This window comes from Lepidochelys olivacea (assembly GCF_965140295.1).
Source record: "Lepidochelys olivacea isolate rLepOli2 genome assembly, chromosome: 2".
In the NCBI taxonomy this organism is placed as follows: domain Eukaryota; kingdom Metazoa; phylum Chordata; order Testudines; family Cheloniidae; genus Lepidochelys; species Lepidochelys olivacea.
Window position 1 is genome coordinate 42,609,233 of NC_140412.1, and position 17,878 is coordinate 42,627,110.

Consider the following 17,878-nt stretch of genomic DNA (forward strand, 5'->3'; position numbering starts at 1 on the left):
TTGGGCCTGTGCAGGTGGAGAGGTCTGATGATGATTAATATACACTGGCATTAACCTCATGCACACTTTAGCAGAAAATTTGCTATTGAGCAGATAACTCTGATGAAGTCAGGGGACACGGTCAAAGTTTTTAGACCAACAATTAGAGTTTTTTCTTTTTCTATGCTTGAAAAATCTATTTTAATGTATGTATTTTTCTAAAGAAATCAATACGCTTCTTTAAATAACAAACCAAAAAGAAATCAATACAGGCAACTTAGGAAATCTGTGTATGCAACTGAAGAAAAACACATTTAAGTGCTTCAAGTGTCAGGATTCCAGGAAGTTGAAATGAAAAGAAAATATTGTTTTAATGTTGTAAATACACCTGGAGTGTAACCTCTAAATGCTAGTTTCCAGATGCTAATCTTGCCCTTTTTCCACAGGAAGGTCCTCACTAAAGTGTAAGAAGGAGAAAACAGGCTGCCTACTTGACTTTCATTGCAATAAAAAGTGGCTGACTAAATGTCCGTGTGGACCCTGCTGAACTGCATTAAGTTCTTTAACTAACGAATATACTTTGATCTAGTTCTCTTTGAAACAAAACACACATCAGTAGGGTCCACACAGACAGCTAGTCTGTGGCAGGCTAGTGCAGGTAGACTGGCACCCCAACTTGCCATGAACTAAATGTTCATGTAGTCAAGCCCTTAGTAAGTGTCAGTAGGAACATAAGCTCCTGGGCACATACCTGCCTGCTCACTAATAAGCAGGCATAAAAGCACATTTCACATTGTTCACCTGAAGCCATACAGGGGATGTTCAGTGAGAAAACCTGCCCAACGAGGTTGTGAAATTCTCTAATCTCAAACATTCGCTGTCAGGAAGGAATGGAACAGCAACAGGTGGAGGAGACATTTGTTCCATTAAAAATTGAATCACATTCTAACGAAAGGAAAGAAAATCAGTGGGGAAAAATAAAAGTGGCTTTGCAGCCTATTTCTATATGCACTTGAATTGCGAGGGTCAGAAAGTAAATCAAAGAACCTATACTGCAGGTTTCTCAAGCTACATTTATTAGGACTGAGCTGTATTCCCAGTGATATGACACTGAAAATGTGCATGCAAAGCAGCAGTACCTTTAGTGAATTTAGAATGAAGCCATGAGGCATCTGGGCTGTATGGACTGTCCTCGCTTTCCGACAAGGTCTGTAAAGACAAGGAGGACACACGTCATGGGGAGGCTGAGTCAATTTCTACTTCTCCTCTCCACTACATTTTCGGTTAGGACTTGTAGCATTAAAGCTGCAGCAAGAATTCTGACGAAAATGCTAATGGAAGTAAAGGCCTTTCCCCATCTTGTTATCAAGCACAAATAGCTGATACAACAATGGGACCGTAAAATGGCAATAAAGCAACAGCTCCAAGGTGGTCTGTCCTTTAACAAAGCTTTTCTCAATATTTTTCATATTCTTCTGATCTTTTCACGTAGACAGTGGAGACATTAGTTATTTATTATTCCAGTCTTTGATAAAGTTCCAGCCCTATTTTGTATAGCTAGGATTACAGTGCTCCTTGGAGACAACACCACACTTCGGGCTCACTCCAAAGCCAACTGACTTCAATGGAAGTGTTTCCAACTCACTTCAAAGGACTCTGGATCACAACCTTGATTCCTGTGTCAGAATTCTCTTTACAAGAACTTATAACAATATGGCTTTGTTGCAGTTTAATTTTGGCTTAAAATAAAAACTGAGTCCCCACCAAAGTACCTTTTCTCGGTGGCCATAGTACTCCGCATACCAAACCATTCCATATAAACACAGGAAAGTCGTAACAGCCTACAAGAGGGTGGAAAAAACAACATAAAAATGTTTATAGAATCATAGAATATCAGGGTTGGAAGGGACCTCAGGAGGTCATCTAGTCCAACCCCCTGCTCAAAGCAGGACCAGAACTTTACAGAACTTTGGGCCAAGATCTCTACTGGTTTAATTGCATTGAGTCAATGCAATTACTCCATTTGAGAGAGTTTGGCCCTTTGTTTCTGAGAATATTAGTAAATTCAATTTGTTTATTAAAGAAAGAGTATTTACAAATTCATAGTAGCATCAATAATTTTCAAAGTATTAGGGCTCATATCTGCAACTCCTACTGGGTTAAGAAGTCCTTACTTACTGAATTCAGCAGGAGTTCTTGTATATGTACACACTACCCAGGTACATAAGGTTTGCAGGATCGAGGCCTCAAGGCATTGCTGGGCACGGTGTTTCATGAACGAGAAGTCTCACTTACCACACAAAGAAGCCAAAACACAACATACAATATTTGTGTTTTGGAGAAGAGCTCTTGACCAAACTTTATGCACACAAAAGCTTCAAGGAAACCAATGACTCTGTGGGCAGAGAAAGAAAAAGGGTGAGGTTATAAATACTGGTGAGGTAAAGAGTCTGGACTCTGTCCACGCTAAATAAGCAGTAGCTTTAGCCAGATTTCTGATGAGCACGCCATTCTTTTGCAGCAGCGTTAGTGTAGAGAACATGGAGAATTCTGGGCTGACAGCCCTCAGAGCTGAAATTCTCTGCTTATCCAAGGTATGGGCACAAAGGGTTCACTGACAGTGAAAGCTTCCCCACACTCTCTGCTAATACGCCTCCATCTTTACCTGCAGGGATAAGATGATCATTCCATTTCTATGTCCACTCAACCCACAGGTTCTCTGTTGAGACAGTCAGCTGTACTGTGGGCACTTGTCTACTCCATGCTGGACTGACACCACCAACTCATTTCATGCAGGCCAAACAGCCATTAGATGGTAGATAGTAGCTACTTTACCATCCTAGAATCGTTTCAGCTGGGGAGCCAGAGGTGTAAAGCCATCCCCAATCCCCTGAGCCACCATTCACTCTGGGTGAGTCCCCAGGCTGCCGGCTCCAGTAGTTAGGTTTGATAGACATGTGAAGGTTCTCCCTCAAATTCTCCACCCAGCGATAAGATGGGAAGAGTAGAAAGAGGGTAGCAAGAAGAAAGGGTAGACCTGCCTATTATCAGAGAGCCAGTTCCCTCTCCTAGCTAATATGCATTGGGACATGAGTAGTGGCCACACAAAGCTGAGACTATGCCTTCCTGGCAGAAGGAGGGATTCCAGAATTTTGGCCCCAAGTACACACATGAAAGACATTAAAAATGAAGGTCCAGATCCTCAGTAAATCAGTGCAGTTCCACTGCCATCAAGAGAACTGTACTCATTTACACCACATGATCTGGTCCTGTAAGTTTGAAAACACAGAGAAACAACCTTAATTTTATAAACTTGAAGAGATTAGCGCTTACATTTATGGTACAACTGACATATCTGACAACATCCCAGGAAACAAAGCTTCCACACTTGCTAAGTAGCAGGTGACACAATATCACTGACATACATGATTAATTCATGGATCAGGCCATAGGCGAGAGAAGATAGGGCAGCTCAGATAGCAGCAAGCAAAGTAAATTTGCAGACAGAAAACACAGCTTCCAAAAGGCTAGGTTTTTCTGGTTTGCTCTTTACAGGAAGATACCATGTAGGTCAATATGAAAATTGTAGGACAACAATGCAACATTTAATTTTGCACCTTGGAGTGCAATTATTCTTTCGATGACTCCTATAAAAATTTGCATATATAATCTGCAGCTGCTTACACATGTAAAATATTGTTTGATCCAAGTGATACTGAACATTGTACATGCATAAACACAAATCCAATTTAGGCACAGCAATAAACCCAAATACTTCACTATAAGACAAAGGGTCAAGTACGGACTGCATTAGTCATTATTAAACATCCTTTTAAAAGGCTGCAGAAAGAAGGGCTTTTTCAGATGCCATTCTTATACCAAAAAATATTCTTCACAAAGGCTGTCAATTTAAAATAGGTCACCAGTTATCAAAAACATCTATTTTACTCAGTTTATAATTAAATCTTCAAAAGCTCATGGGAACTTGGTGAGAAACTACCATAAGGGGTATATACAATCTATAGCTCATGAGGCAGCTGGATAGGCACTGGTAGCTTAGAATTTCTTATTAACTTGTTGAAACTGAGGTTCTCTAAGAACAATAAAAATAAGTTTTCTCCTCAGAAGTGTGTCCAGAAAGAACTATGAAAAATTAAATGAGACTGATTGGCTTACAATAAAAGTATGCTCACTAAGGACTGGAAAGACTACAAAGAGATGTTATCAGAATATCTGTGAGGGTGTTGGTGGGGGGTGAGGGGAGATTTTGTATGATGTCACAACAGTAAGAGTGTGTGCATGAGGGGAGGAGGGAGGGAGGACAGTTAACAGATGCCTAAGCAAACTACTGGTTTACTGGTCTTCCTAAAGAAACCAACAGAGATGAGAAGGAGTCAGTGCAGGTGTAATGTGTTTCCTGCGGGAAGTACTGGTAAGTAGGTGGGGAGCTGCATTCAATACCAGCTGAAATTACCCAACTTGTCTTCATAATTCTGTCAAGGCAACATTACCCTCTTGTAATTTCATAATCTGCCCTAAAAAGGTAACGAAAGAACTAGACTTTCCATGCTGAGCTAGATAACACAACTGTACAGAAGTATGTTAACACAGGTTTTGAAGCAATAATGAACAGTCTAGCAAACTATGAACTGTAGGGGGCGTTTTTGGATTCAGGTACAAAGGTGCATGTTTCTAATCTATTATTGACATTAATGAGGGTTCCTGTGCTTAAATCTCCATAGATGGACATTAAAATACAGCCCTGACTGTGAATACGCGAAGGATACCTTACACTTGTTGAAGGACCCCAGACTATAACAGGTTGCAGAGTAGCAGCCGTGTTAGTCTATATTCGCAAAAAGGAAAGGAGGACTTATGGCACCTTAGAAACTAACAAATTTATTTGAGCATAAGCTTATGCTGTAGCTCACGAAAGCTTATGCTCAAATAAATTTGTTAGTCTCTAAGATGCCAGAAGTCCTCCTTTTCTTTTTGCGAACTGTAACAGACAGTGTGTCCACTCTTCTCCCAAGAAAGAGCAATGAAAGGAATCCACCAATACCACTTGTCAGTTGGTGAGAAGGGCCGCTACTGAGCATGTTTGGTTTTCTCCCTCTGACAGGGGAATGTCTGCACTGATCCCATGAAGCTTCAAATCTCCAACAGTCCATGGAGATTGAGAGGTTTTACATCAACAATGTAAACAGACCTTTACTTAACTGAAATGATACAGTAAAACTACATATAGAGAAAGGATAGCAAAAAGGATACTGTACTTCTTACATTTTTCATCTTTTGTCAGGAGTACATAAAAACATTAGACATTTTCCTATAAGAAGCATGCAGAAGCTGTTCTAGCAGTGGTTGAAAATAAATTTTAAAAGCAACTGCCCTTCAAAATAAATTTAAAGAAAAATCAAATGATCACAGAGAACAAAAAACAGACCCCCGTCTGCATCAGGTAAATCAATTTTGTGGACAAAAGAAACGATTAGACATTTAAGAAGGACCAGGTGTTAAATTGTGGCTCTCTTGAAGTCACTGGCAAACTCTCCTCCACTTCAGTGGGACCAGAATTTCACCCTGGTCTCTACTTAAAAGCAATTATTCAAGTCCTTACTGGTCCAAATACTTTGATTCTTTTAAAAAAAAATTTGCTCTAAGGGACTATATCCTGCTAAATTCTTCCACTTCTCTAAATGATATAGTGATGCCAAGCAAACTAGTGTTCACATTCAATCTCCAAGAGGCACAACATTACCAAAACAGTAAGGAGTTTCTTGGCACATTTCCCTTTGGTCTGAAATGTACAAGTATACTGATGATCCATTAGTGTGTGCATATTCATGCCACTTCTTGATCCATTCTTTAAGAAAAGAAACCTAATCCATTTTGTGAAAGATTAAACAGCTTTCTCTGCCCAGAATAAAGTCAGTCTATCTTAAAAGAATCAATGACATATAGCTAAAAGCTGCCTTTTATCTTCCTATATTGTTTGGCCACATTTGTTCACATATAGGACCCACTCAAGAAAAAGAAAACTGGAACTTGTACATTTAGCATCAAGAAGCTCTATCCCTCAAACCTGCAGCCAAAACCTCAGAACCTAAATTAAAGCCTGCACTACTCTTAAGCACCCTTAAGAGGATATATGAATATAATAAAAAGGTTCCTTCATTGAACACGTAATAGCTCTTCAGTGAAAGACTTTTGCTTAATGTTCTCACCAACTTTGTGTGGGTATTTCAGGTGCTAGAAATTCATTGCTTAAAAGGGATGTCCATTTGTTCAGATTCTTGTTTAACATTTTTATTTTACTAGTGCTTGTTATATAAAATATCCACATGCAGTTCAAAGTCTGAACCACCCCCTATGACCTAGCTATATTAGGATTTTATATAATTTACAGGATTGCCAACCACAAGCATACCAATTTTTGTATATAAATTAGATTAAAAGAAACCAAACAGCTTTTAGGTTTTTTATTTACTTTCTTATGATTGAGCCTTTAGGGTTCACATTTTCCAGCTTTGTTCCACATTCATGAGGGTTATAAACTTCCTTTTAAATTAAAACTAAGATTCTTACTTAGTCAGATGATTCTAGGAGCTGGGGCTATCAGAGAAACACCAAATACCATATGACTTCTGATAAAATCACAAGAGTTGGCAGCAATATTAAATGTATATATTTGTGGTACCTAAGCACTGTACAAAATTAAAGAACATAAAAGCCTAGAACAAAATGGTGTTTTAGTAAGCAAAAGTACCCAAGTTCAAACGACTGACATGTGAGTGTGTGACTTATTCAGCTCTCTAGAACAATGGCTCTTGTCCAGAGGTCTGGAGCCCCCCTGGGGGGGCCAGGAGACGTTTCAGAGGATCCACCAAAATAAACCAGAGAGGGGCCAGCATTAGACTTGCGGGGTGCCCAGGGCAGAAAGCCAAAGCCTGAGCCCCACCACCCTGGGCTGAAGCCGAAGCCTGACCAACTTAGCTTTCCGGGGCCCCGGGCAACTGCCCTGTGTGCTACCCCCTAACACTAGTGGCTTTTAATCTACTGGATATACAGAAAAATAGTTGTGGCACAGGTGGGCCGTGGATTTTTTATAGCATGTTAGGAAGGCCTCAGAAAGAAAAAGGTTAGGGACCTCTGCTCTAGAACATCTTAAATTGCAGTGAGAAATATGCCATATACTGTATTTTGATTTTCTTTTATCATCTCTTCCAATGTTTTTTACTGTGCTAAACAATATAGTACTCAGATAAATAGGAAGTGACCCTCATTTGGGGAATCTTCTGATGTTTCAGAGTTTAATTAACCGCAATTAAAAAAATTAATCATGATTAATCACACTGTTAAACAATAGAATACCAATTGAAATTTATTAAATATTTTTGGCTGTTTTTCTACATTTTCAAATATTTTGATTTCTATTACAACACAGAATACAAAGTGTAAAGTGCTCACTTTATATTATTATTTTTATTACAAATATTTGCACTGTAAAAATGATTAACGAAAGAAACAGTATTTTTCAATTCACCCCAGACAAGTACCGTAGTGCAATCTTTTTATCATGAAAGCGTACCTTACAAACGTAGATTTTTTTGTGTTACATAACAGCACTCAAAAACAAAACAATGTAAAACTTTAGAGCCTACAAGCCCACTCAGTCCTACTTCTTGTTCAGCCAATTGCTAAGACAAACAAGTTTTTTTACATTTATGGGAGATACTGCTGACTGCTTCCTATTTACATCGCCTGAAAGTGAGAACAGGCGTTCGCACGGCACTTTTGTAGCCAGCATTGCAAGGTATTTATGTGCCAGATATACTAAACATTCATATGCCCCTTCATGATTCAATCACCATTCCAGAGGACATGCTTCCATGCGGATGATGCTCGTTAAAAAAATAATGCATTAATTAAATTTGTGACTGAGCTCCTTGGGGGAGAACTGTATGCGCCTCCTGTTCTGTTTTACCTGCATTCTGCCATATATTTCATGTTATAGCAGTCTTGGATGATGACCCAGCACAAGGTCATGTTAAGAACACTTTCACAGCAGATTTGACAAAACGCAAAGAAGGTACCAATGTGAGATTTCTAAGGACAGATACAGCACTCGACCCAAGGTTTAAGAATCTGAAGTGCCTTCCAAACTCTGAGAGGGACGAGGTGTGGAGAATGCTTTCAGGTGTCTTAAAAGTGCAACACTCCAATGTGGAAACTACAGAACCTGAGCCACCAAAAAAGAAAATCAACCTTCTGCTGGTGGCATCTGACTCAGATGATTAAATGAACATGCGTTGGTCTGCTCTGCTTTGGATCGTTATCGAGCAGAACCTGTCATCAGCATGGACACATGTATTCTGGAATGGTGGTTGAAGCATGAAGGGACATATGAATCTTTAGCGCATCTGGCACGTAAATATCTTGCGATGCCGGCTACAACAGTGCCATGCGAACGCCTGTTCTCACTTTCAGGTGACATTGTAAACAAGATGTGGGCAGCATTATCTCCTGCAAATTGTAAGCAAAATTTTTTGTCTAAGCGATTGGCTGAAGTAGGACTAAGTGGACTTCTAAGTTCTAAAGTTTTACACTGTTTTATTTTGAATGAATTTTTTCTTTACATAATTCTAGATTTGTAAGTTCAACTTTCATTATAAAGTACTTGTATTAGGTGAATTGAAATATACGATTTCTTTTGTTTTTTACAGTGTAAATATTTGTAATAAAAATAAATATAAGGTGAGCACTGTATTCTGTGTTGTAATTGAAATCAATATATTTAAAAATGTAGAAAACATCCAAAATATTTAAATAAATGATATTCTATTATTGTTTAACAGTGTGATTAATCGCAATTAGTTTTTTTAATCGCTTGACAGCCCTAAAAAATATCATTAATCTTGCTAACTGCCAACTCCATAAATGACTTGGCTATACAGCACATCAGTCCGTATGCCATTCCAAAAGCAGAATCTGAATGTTCACTGGTTGTTATAATAGAATCTCTTGAGATTCAGCAAATGGGCGCGAAATGGACGTCCCTTAAAACCTCAGTGCTAACTCATTCATCTAGGTTGGTTATATTTGCCAAAAGCAAGAAGCAGGAGTAAAAGCATACCTCAGCATGGATCAGCCCTGATGGGACAATATCTACATAAGCAAGCCTTACTGACATAAACAGCACCGATGTCTGTAACTTCAAGAGGACAGAATGTTCCTTTCAAAAAAAGCACAGCTGTCTTAAGACAGATTTGTTCCCGTCACCTTTTATAATGTTTCTGTGAGAAAACAGCAAGTCCTTAAAGGCTTTCTGCAGACTGTAATCCTCTCCTAGCTTTAGAGGACAGGTTTCTGTGATTTTTGCCAGCTGTGCTGCTACACTGTCAGGGGCCAGACTCCTGCAATATGGATCTTACCCAGGCAGTTACAGACATTTTGCTTTCCAGAACTGTCCATTTTAAAATGATCCTTTCCATATCTCAAAAAGAAAAAAAGAAAGGAAAGGAAAAAAAAAAGAAAGAAAAAAAAAGCAGGATAAGACTCTAAAGAGAGATGACTTTTTAAAAATACGTTTTTTCTGCTTAACGTCTTTCATTGCTATCACTTGCATTACTTTTAACATGTTAAACTTCACTATTGTAGAAAAGAATATTTGGGATAACCGCATTGTTTAAAAGAACCTGTGTATACAAGTGAGGGAACAGTAAATAAAAAAATAAGGAAATTTTAGTACTAAAAGTGTTGCCCTACACTACTCCCAGATTGATGGGAATCAAACAGTTACCTACCTGAATAGTAACTGTTGTTCTGCAAAACGTGGGTGCAGACATATATTTCACTTGGCGTGCATGTGCCCACGGCACTGAAATGGAAGAATTTTGCTTTACATTGCCCGTTGGGGTGATGCTTGTGCCCTCTGGCCCCATAGCCCCTCCCATAGCTATTTAAAGGCAGCGCTGCCTCGACCCCTCTCTGTCGTACTGAATGTCAATAGTTGAGACTTCAGTGCAAAAGGGACAGAAGTTGGGTTGTGGAATACACATCTGCACCCACATCTGGAAGAACAACAATTGCAGTACAGGTAGGTGACTTTTTTTCTCTTCAACTGGTTGAAAAGGTGTATTCTACTCAGATGACTCTTAAGCAGTAAACGATGGAGGTGGGGCTCGGAATCTACTTAAATAATGACAGCAGAAATGCTCTTCCAAAGTTTGGTTCTGATCTAGATGCCCCACTTAAGACAAGAACTTAGGGTGTGGCCTCATGGACACCTTGTTTTTGAAGAACTGAGTATAGGGAGAGTCCACCATTAAGGCCTACAAGCTCACTAAATCTCACAGAAGATATGACGATAAAAAAAAAAAAAGCTGTTTTTGGCAAAGAAGAGACAGAGAGCAAGTGGCTAGGAGCTCAAATAGAGGACCCTAATGGCAGTGTGCTGAGATCGCACCAGGTGGACCCTCAATGAGCTGACTGGATACAGTTAACTTAGGCTTGAATAGAGACTGGGAATGGATGCGTCATTACACAAAGTAAAACTATTTCCCCAGGTTTATTCCCCCCCACTGCTCCTCGGACGTTCCTGTTAACTGCTGGAAATGGCCCACCTTGATTATCACTACAAAAGGTTCCCCCCCACCCCTCGCTCTCCTGCTGGTAATAGCTCATCTTAAGTGATCACTCTCCTTACAGTGTGTATGATAACACCCATTTTTTCATGTTCTGTGTGTATATAAATCTCCTCACTGTATTTTCCACTGAACGCATCCGATGAAGTGAGCGGTAGCTTATGAAAGCTTATGCTCAAATAAATTGGTTAGTCTCTAAGGTGCCACTAGTACTCCTTTTCGTTTTGCGAATACAAACTAACACGGCTGCTACTCTGAAACCAGTCATTGTGATTCCAGCCACAGGAAGGAGGAACAGATAGAATTTGGATGGTATAACCCAATTGCACAGTGCTTAGGACCCACTTGTCTGAGGTTATTGAATCCCAAGCCCTATGGAAGTGGGACAGCATGTCCCCAAATGGAGGGGAAATAGCCTTGACTGGTGACTAGTTTGTTGCCCTTGAAGGGAGGGTCAAATTGGCTGCTTGCCATTAGTTGATGGACTATGGGCTGGCCGACTGAAGATGGAAAAAAGAGGGCCTTCTCCTGTGCAACTTGTGCCTCCTCTTGGAGAAGTCCTGTTGTGTTGCAGAATAAGCAGTCTGCCTGAAATACTGCTGGGAGTATCAGTGGAATTGTTGTTGTCGCTGATCCCCATAATGATGTCTTAACTGTTGAGGTATAAACCCCAAAGGATCATAATGTGGCCCTGGAGTCCTTAAAAGAATGTAATGTCTCATCAGTCTTTTCAGAAAACAAAGACATAGCCAAGTCTGTAGCCAAGAAGCTCTCCTCATTATTACAGTTGAAGCCATAATCCTAGATGAGGTGTCCGCCATATCGATTGCTGATTGCAGTGATGTCTTAGACACTAGTGGGCTCTCTGCCAGAAAAGCCTTAAACTCTTCCACAGCATCCTCAGGCAACTCATCAATAAATCTGGACATTCTGTCCCAATTCACAAAGTCGTATTTAGATAAAAGCACCTGCTGATTAGCAATGTGCATATGTAAGGAAGACATAGAATAAATTTCTCCCCCATTTAATCCAATCTTTTGGCCTCTTTTAGACATTCACTTACATCTGCCCTGTCACATTCTCTCATTAGTGGCAGTCACTGTAAGCGAATTAGGAAGTGGATGCAAGTAGAAACACTCAAATCCTTGCACAGGGCCTGCACTAATGTGACCCTTGGTGTTGAAAACAGGATCAGTTCTGTTCTATTTAAGCATCTGTTGAAGCACTTTACTAGAGAGTTCCCTTGTGATCCAAAAGAAGGCTTCCTGCAGTGTCAAAGAACCTTTTTACTGGATAGTGCTATAATCTGGCGGGGGGAGCCCACTAGCTCAGATTGGAAGTTCTGGTTAGCAAAAAGGTCTGTTCCATCTCTAATTTCTATGATATGAAGAGGACTTTGTCGTTTAACATTTTATTAAGCCACCGTTCCAGAAGCCAAGTAACTAATAAATGAAGACTAATACAAATTAGCTTGATGGATTTTTATATTGATCTAAAAATAAAATCTGCTAAATGCCATCTATCTGCGGACAATGGTGAAATAATTTACAAAGTGCGCTTAATAAAAATTTGTATAGTGCCCAGCACTATGAGATCCTGATCCATGACCTGGGCTCCTAGGTGCTACTACAATGAAAAGTTATTATTTATTAAGAGCCTAAAATTCAGCTCTCATAAAGCCAATAATCACTGAAAACAGAAGGAACTGTGCCCTCATATCTGAAGGCAGAATTTAGCCCTACTTAATTATGCTTCACAATATCCCTGCTAAGCAGGCACTTTGCACAGTTTAAATGGATGCATCAGAGGTTAAGCTATTTGCTAAAGCCACCAAATGCACCACCAACTAAGTGGGGAACAGAATGCAGATGCCCTGACTAACATTTCTTTCTTTAACCAGCAGCACCTATAAACTCTCCCTTCCCTTCTCTATCCTTTCCACCCCACAAATCTAAGATATTCTTCCCCTGTAGGCTTCTCCCCAGGAACCTTTTCTGTGCCTGTCTTTTAGATTGGAAGCAATTTGGGGCAAGGACTGGCTTCACAGCATACCTGGCACCGCACTGAGCACACTGCCAACACTTAAAAAAAACAACAGAACAGAACACAGCCTCACGTTTGTAAAATTTCCAACAGTCGAGAACACTTACCCAAACACCCAGCACTGAGTTCCTACCCTTTTGCACTGTGTGTCTGTGAGGTAGGCGTAATATTGCCTGGAAACAGAAACAACAAATGAAAATTCTTTAACAAAGCACAAAGCTTCTGAAATACATTTACACTTTTAAAAAATGATGAACATTAATATTCCCTGTATCAAAAGTGGAGCACTTAGGGCTTGTATCATGCGTTACACTAAAACATGATGAAAGCCTACTGGATAGCTTCAGTTTTAGTAGGACTAATCATCAGATGGGGAAAAAACTCAACCAGAGGCGAACAAGTCTTGGAAGAGCAAATTTGATTTAAAAAATGATCTATGCTCTAAACTTGGAAGTTATTTTTCATTTTAAGTTATTCTAGTTCCTGAGTGTGCATGTACGTCTTGGGAGGTACAGTGTGTCAGTAGAGGGTTAGTCTTGGGGAAAAACATAGTCTAAGGAAACCAAGGATCTGTTTAAAAATTAGATTCATCATTTTAAAATACGCCTCTTTCCGGTTTTGACATTACTCTGAAAGGCTCCCATTCTGACACTGCGTCTCCATGGGAATGGAACACAGTTTACAGGACTATCCTGACAGCCCTGGTGACTGTTATCCTCCATTCACAGAACACACACAGCACAGGGAGCAGCACAATGCAAGGTTTTTCATAATCTGCCAACCTGTATCAGCACTGACCTGGAGAGATCACTGCTAGGGGTGGGGGATAATTCAGTTTCAAGCCAGGCAGTTCATTGGTTTTCTACAGAGACTGCCAATAAAGGATACCACTTGTGACAGTGATTGTATTTTGAGGGTAGCAGATAACAGCTAATTAATGTGAATGGAAGGTAGAGCAATATTTGTGGTATGATTATTAGGAAAAATGCCATTTGCCAGCACAATGGGACACACGATATCAGCACTGTCTTCTTTTTATCCTTTCACAAATACAGAGGCAATTAAATTCAAAAGTCTTATGTTGCTGTAACATCAGGGTTAAGAATTTAAACAGAGGAAGTATAATGGGGAAGAATGGTCCAGTGGTTCGGGGTGTTAAGCTGCGACTCTGGAGACCTAGATTCAATTCCCTGCTTTGCCATAGACTTCCTGTGTAACTTTGGGCAAGTCACTTTAGTATGCTCCAGCCCGAGCAGGAACGTCTACACTGCTGTTTTTAACCCACTAGCGCGAGCCCTGCAAGACCAAGTCAGTTGACCCGGGCTCTTAGACTCGCTGCCATGGGCTTTTTTTTTTTTTTTTTGGGCAGTGTAGACATACCCTTTGTTTCTCTGTGCTTCTGTTCCCCATCAGTAAAAGGAGGATAATAGCACTTCCCTACTCACAAGAGTGTTATGAGGATAAATACACTAAAGACCGTTAGGCGCTCAGATACTATGGTAATGGGGTCCATATAAGTACCTAAGAAAGACAGAACACACAATATTGAAAAGTTACGGTTCCTACACAAAAAATTGGCACATACATATTAAAATATATATTTACCAGAACCCCACCCCAAAACAACCTCAAATACAATATATGCTTCAATAGCTGTAATCTTCACTTTTCAATTTGGATGTAAACAGAAGCTGGTACAAGACATTTTGATTGCTACACAAAATTACTTTATGAAATAATTTTGTAAGGTGACTATGGATTGATTAGTTCTCAAGTCCCAGTCATGGTTCATATTTTGTAGCTTCACTAATTATTCAAAACAAGGATCTACCACCTTTCCTTATAAATACATTGTGGTATATTCCATACTCAAGCACAAATAGGTAGCTAGAAACAGGGATCATGGAAAGACGCACAGGTGTAAATTCCCTAACGTGCATGCTATAATGATCATATGGCTCTAGTCAACAAAAGAACCTAATATGAAATTATGGATGGCTGCATATGGAGTTAATCCACCCAACACAGGCAACTGCTGCGCAATCAGAAAAGAGAATGATGGATTCTTATCAAATGCAGATTTTCACACAAGTCTCACCATTAGTAGCATACACCCAGACTGCTGAATTTTATCCTTAGTCTTATACCTAGTACTGCAAAAATAAGGATAATTTTGCCCTTTTTGGAGACTTAAATGCATTATTTCTTTTCACATACTGTACTTATTTATAAAGCCTGCACACCTTTTCTTGTGTTCCTAAGGGTCACAACTACTGTACAATTAGAAAAAAATAAAATAAATTACCTTACAGTGGGTGCTGTGATAATTCCAATGAAGAGAATTCTACCCCAGCTTAAAGGGTGACTTGCTTGGAACACAAAGATATGTTTCAAAAAGAATGTGTTCAACTCAGTCAGCTGGAAATAAAAAAGTCAGTTAATAAGGTTCTGTTTTACAGGACAGACCCATGCACATGTAACCCCTTCTCAGAGACTGATACATAAAATGTTAGAATTAATACAATAATTAAAATACACAAGAGGGAATGATTTATGGTTTATTGCAGCTCAGTAACTAGCTCTGCTGGTTGGATTAAGAATTAAAAGCTCTTAAAATATCATCTTCAGAACAGGCAAAGTTGTATACCAAGTCAACAAAACAAAAAAATAAAATTAAAAAAACCCACCACCACAAAAAAGAAAAAACCCAGTGCTGAACTACTTCGTATACTTCAGATAACCCATCAAGGTTTCAGTTAATAGTTTATAGAGTTCCATTTTGGAATAACAGCATAATTCTTGAAGCAGGGCTAGGATGCAAATTTAGAAAGAAGTGTTCAAGTCTGTAAAATTCAGAGCTCACTGGACTCTTCACAAACCAAATCCAGCTTTTTTCTTTCTAAAAGAGATGCCCATTTATACCTGTTTAGTTTAAAAAGTTGTTTTTTTAAATTAAATCCCTTAAAAAGATCTAAAGTTAGTATAAATTATGGGCAAGTGGCTGAAATATGCACAAACATGTTCGTAATTTAGTACCAGCATATTTATGCTCTCTCCCCAACAAAACCAGAAATTATCAAACTAGTCCATCACTTTTAAAAAAAAATAGCTAAAATGGAATATGAAAATGTGGAATTGGAGGTGGTAACTCCAAACAGCTGTAATAAACCACCTGTTCCCTTGAAACAGGTACTCCTGTTTAATTTTATTGAAGTTTTTAACCCCTTAAGAATTCTCACAGTAGAAAATGAAGTGAGGATGTGACTACTCAGTATGATCATTTGTTATTTTAGATAGCGTGTCCTACACTGTATTGTACTGAAGTATTTTTGGAATAAGAATTGTAGGAACGGCGCCCCAGTGGGCCTCATCTCAAAACAAGATACATCTCTCACAAAGGAAGTCTGTTCCAATCAGCAAAATTGTAAGTAAGTAAATTGCATGCTATCTTGGGGGTGAATTTTCTAAGATGCTAGAATGATTATATTCAAACATCCCCGTGGACATTGTAGAAATTATTCTTTCCCCATTAAAATTAGGCTCCCTTCTACTCCCTCCACCCTTTACATTCAATGCATTAGTTCCTTTCTCTTTTTGCATTAAAGTAAAAGCCTTTGGTGGCAGCAATATAACTGGGGCCAGACACCAATGACTGTAAAGGGTTTGTAGTCCCTCGGTAATGCAGTGCTCTCTTGCTGTATCTCCTTCTGATCAAGAATGGTTTACATTAAACCAGTAGCTCCTGAGCTTTTAGGGCAAACGTACCAGTTTAACTGAGTTGTATGAGGTAGTGTCTGCCGACTCAGACGGCACAACTGAACGAGAGGCAGGTAGCAGTAGCCCAGAAGTGCCCAGGAAACAGGATCACCACTAAAGGCTATGTCATTAAGGGCTATTATGGGCTTCACTTAAGCAAAACTTGTATTAAATGTTGTCTGACTGAACACAGATTAAGGGCAATGGGATTAAAGTCCTAAAAAAGAGAACACATCCCTGGGTATCATCACAAATGCTGTAAGGTATTTCAGCAAGTGCCAAATTTTAAGCACATGAGTAATTCCATTAAAGTCATATGCACTTAAAGTTAGGCACATGTTGAAGAACCTGGGTGCACTGGTGACTGAATTCTGAATATCATACTAGTACATGCACCATCAGCTGGGAAAAACCTACCCATCTATTTCTTCAGTTCTCATATATCCATTGCATACAGTAATCCCACAGCCAGTACATCAATCTGCAGCCATTTGTTTCTTTCACAGATATTGTAATTTCACTTGTAACTGTAGTCCAGATGCGTTGGATAGTGTCCAGAATAGTTTGTGGTATCAGTTCATTTAACTGTACATTTCAATGATGGACTAAGATAAGAATATAATATCTTCTAATCAAACTCAGCCAGTAAGTAAACTGAGCTGATACTAGTTTTGATTTCACAAAAGTTATTTCTTACCTGCCAGATGATCATGAAAAGGTATATTCCAGCCACTCTTTGAAATGAAGACTTGGGGTCAAACCAGCGAACATAGGTCCAGCTAGCTGGAGTGAACTGCAATACAGCTCTTTTGATTTTCCCTGTGGTGGTATGAATGTCCCTGAAAGAAAAGAATGGCTGCAGTAAAGACAAGGAAAAGATAAGGCGGGGGGGAGAGGGAGGGAGAAGACAAGTGATACTGCATTTTAGTATTTCTATTACAAATCATGATGCAGTGCTCTTTCCCATAAATCTATACTTAAGTGCAATGTGTTGCGTGTTACAGCAAAGGTTGCATTAAGAGGCAGAATTTATTGAGTGTTTCAGTGAAGAGGCAAACAGCTATTATGAGAAATAGCCTTCTTATAGCAGAGCTATATACAGACTTCAGTCAGTAGTAAAAAAGCAAAAACTAGAAAACATTGAAGTCAAACTCCCAGTACTATCTAAAGTAGTTATTCAGTTTGGGTTTCAAAGCATTTTTTTCTTTCCCTGAAGGAAAAAGGACCAAGAAGAATGGTGTTCTGCAAATCTGCCACAAATTCCTGAAGAGAGGTTCCCTCCCTCATTATCTCCCTATTTTACAGCTTCACTGTCCTTACCAACGAGGTCTAGATGGTGATTCCCTTCTATAGATCATCAACACCACTCTTATTCCACAGGTCTGAGTGTGTTGCTATTGCAGGATTCCCAGCCCATGCTAAGCTTGGTATTGGACCCAACTTGGGTGTCCCAC

The 17,878-nt window shown here is 39.4% G+C and overlaps 1 protein-coding gene across 1 annotated transcript in view; it reads right to left on the reverse strand.

Annotated features, from left to right (window-relative positions):
* PTDSS1 (phosphatidylserine synthase 1) overlaps positions 1-17,878 on the reverse strand; it is a 50,602-nt gene that overhangs the window by 3,993 nt on the left and 28,731 nt on the right. Inside the window, exons 7-12 of the mRNA XM_084619196.1 lie at positions 17,122-17,263; positions 14,974-15,086; positions 12,776-12,841; positions 2,275-2,374; positions 1,752-1,820; positions 1,119-1,188 (exon numbers count right to left, since the gene is read on the reverse strand). Coding sequence (XP_084475322.1) covers positions 1,119-1,188; positions 1,752-1,820; positions 2,275-2,374; positions 12,776-12,841; positions 14,974-15,086; positions 17,122-17,263 — 560 coding nt within the window. The remainder of the gene's footprint in view (positions 1-1,118; positions 1,189-1,751; positions 1,821-2,274; positions 2,375-12,775; positions 12,842-14,973; positions 15,087-17,121; positions 17,264-17,878) is intronic.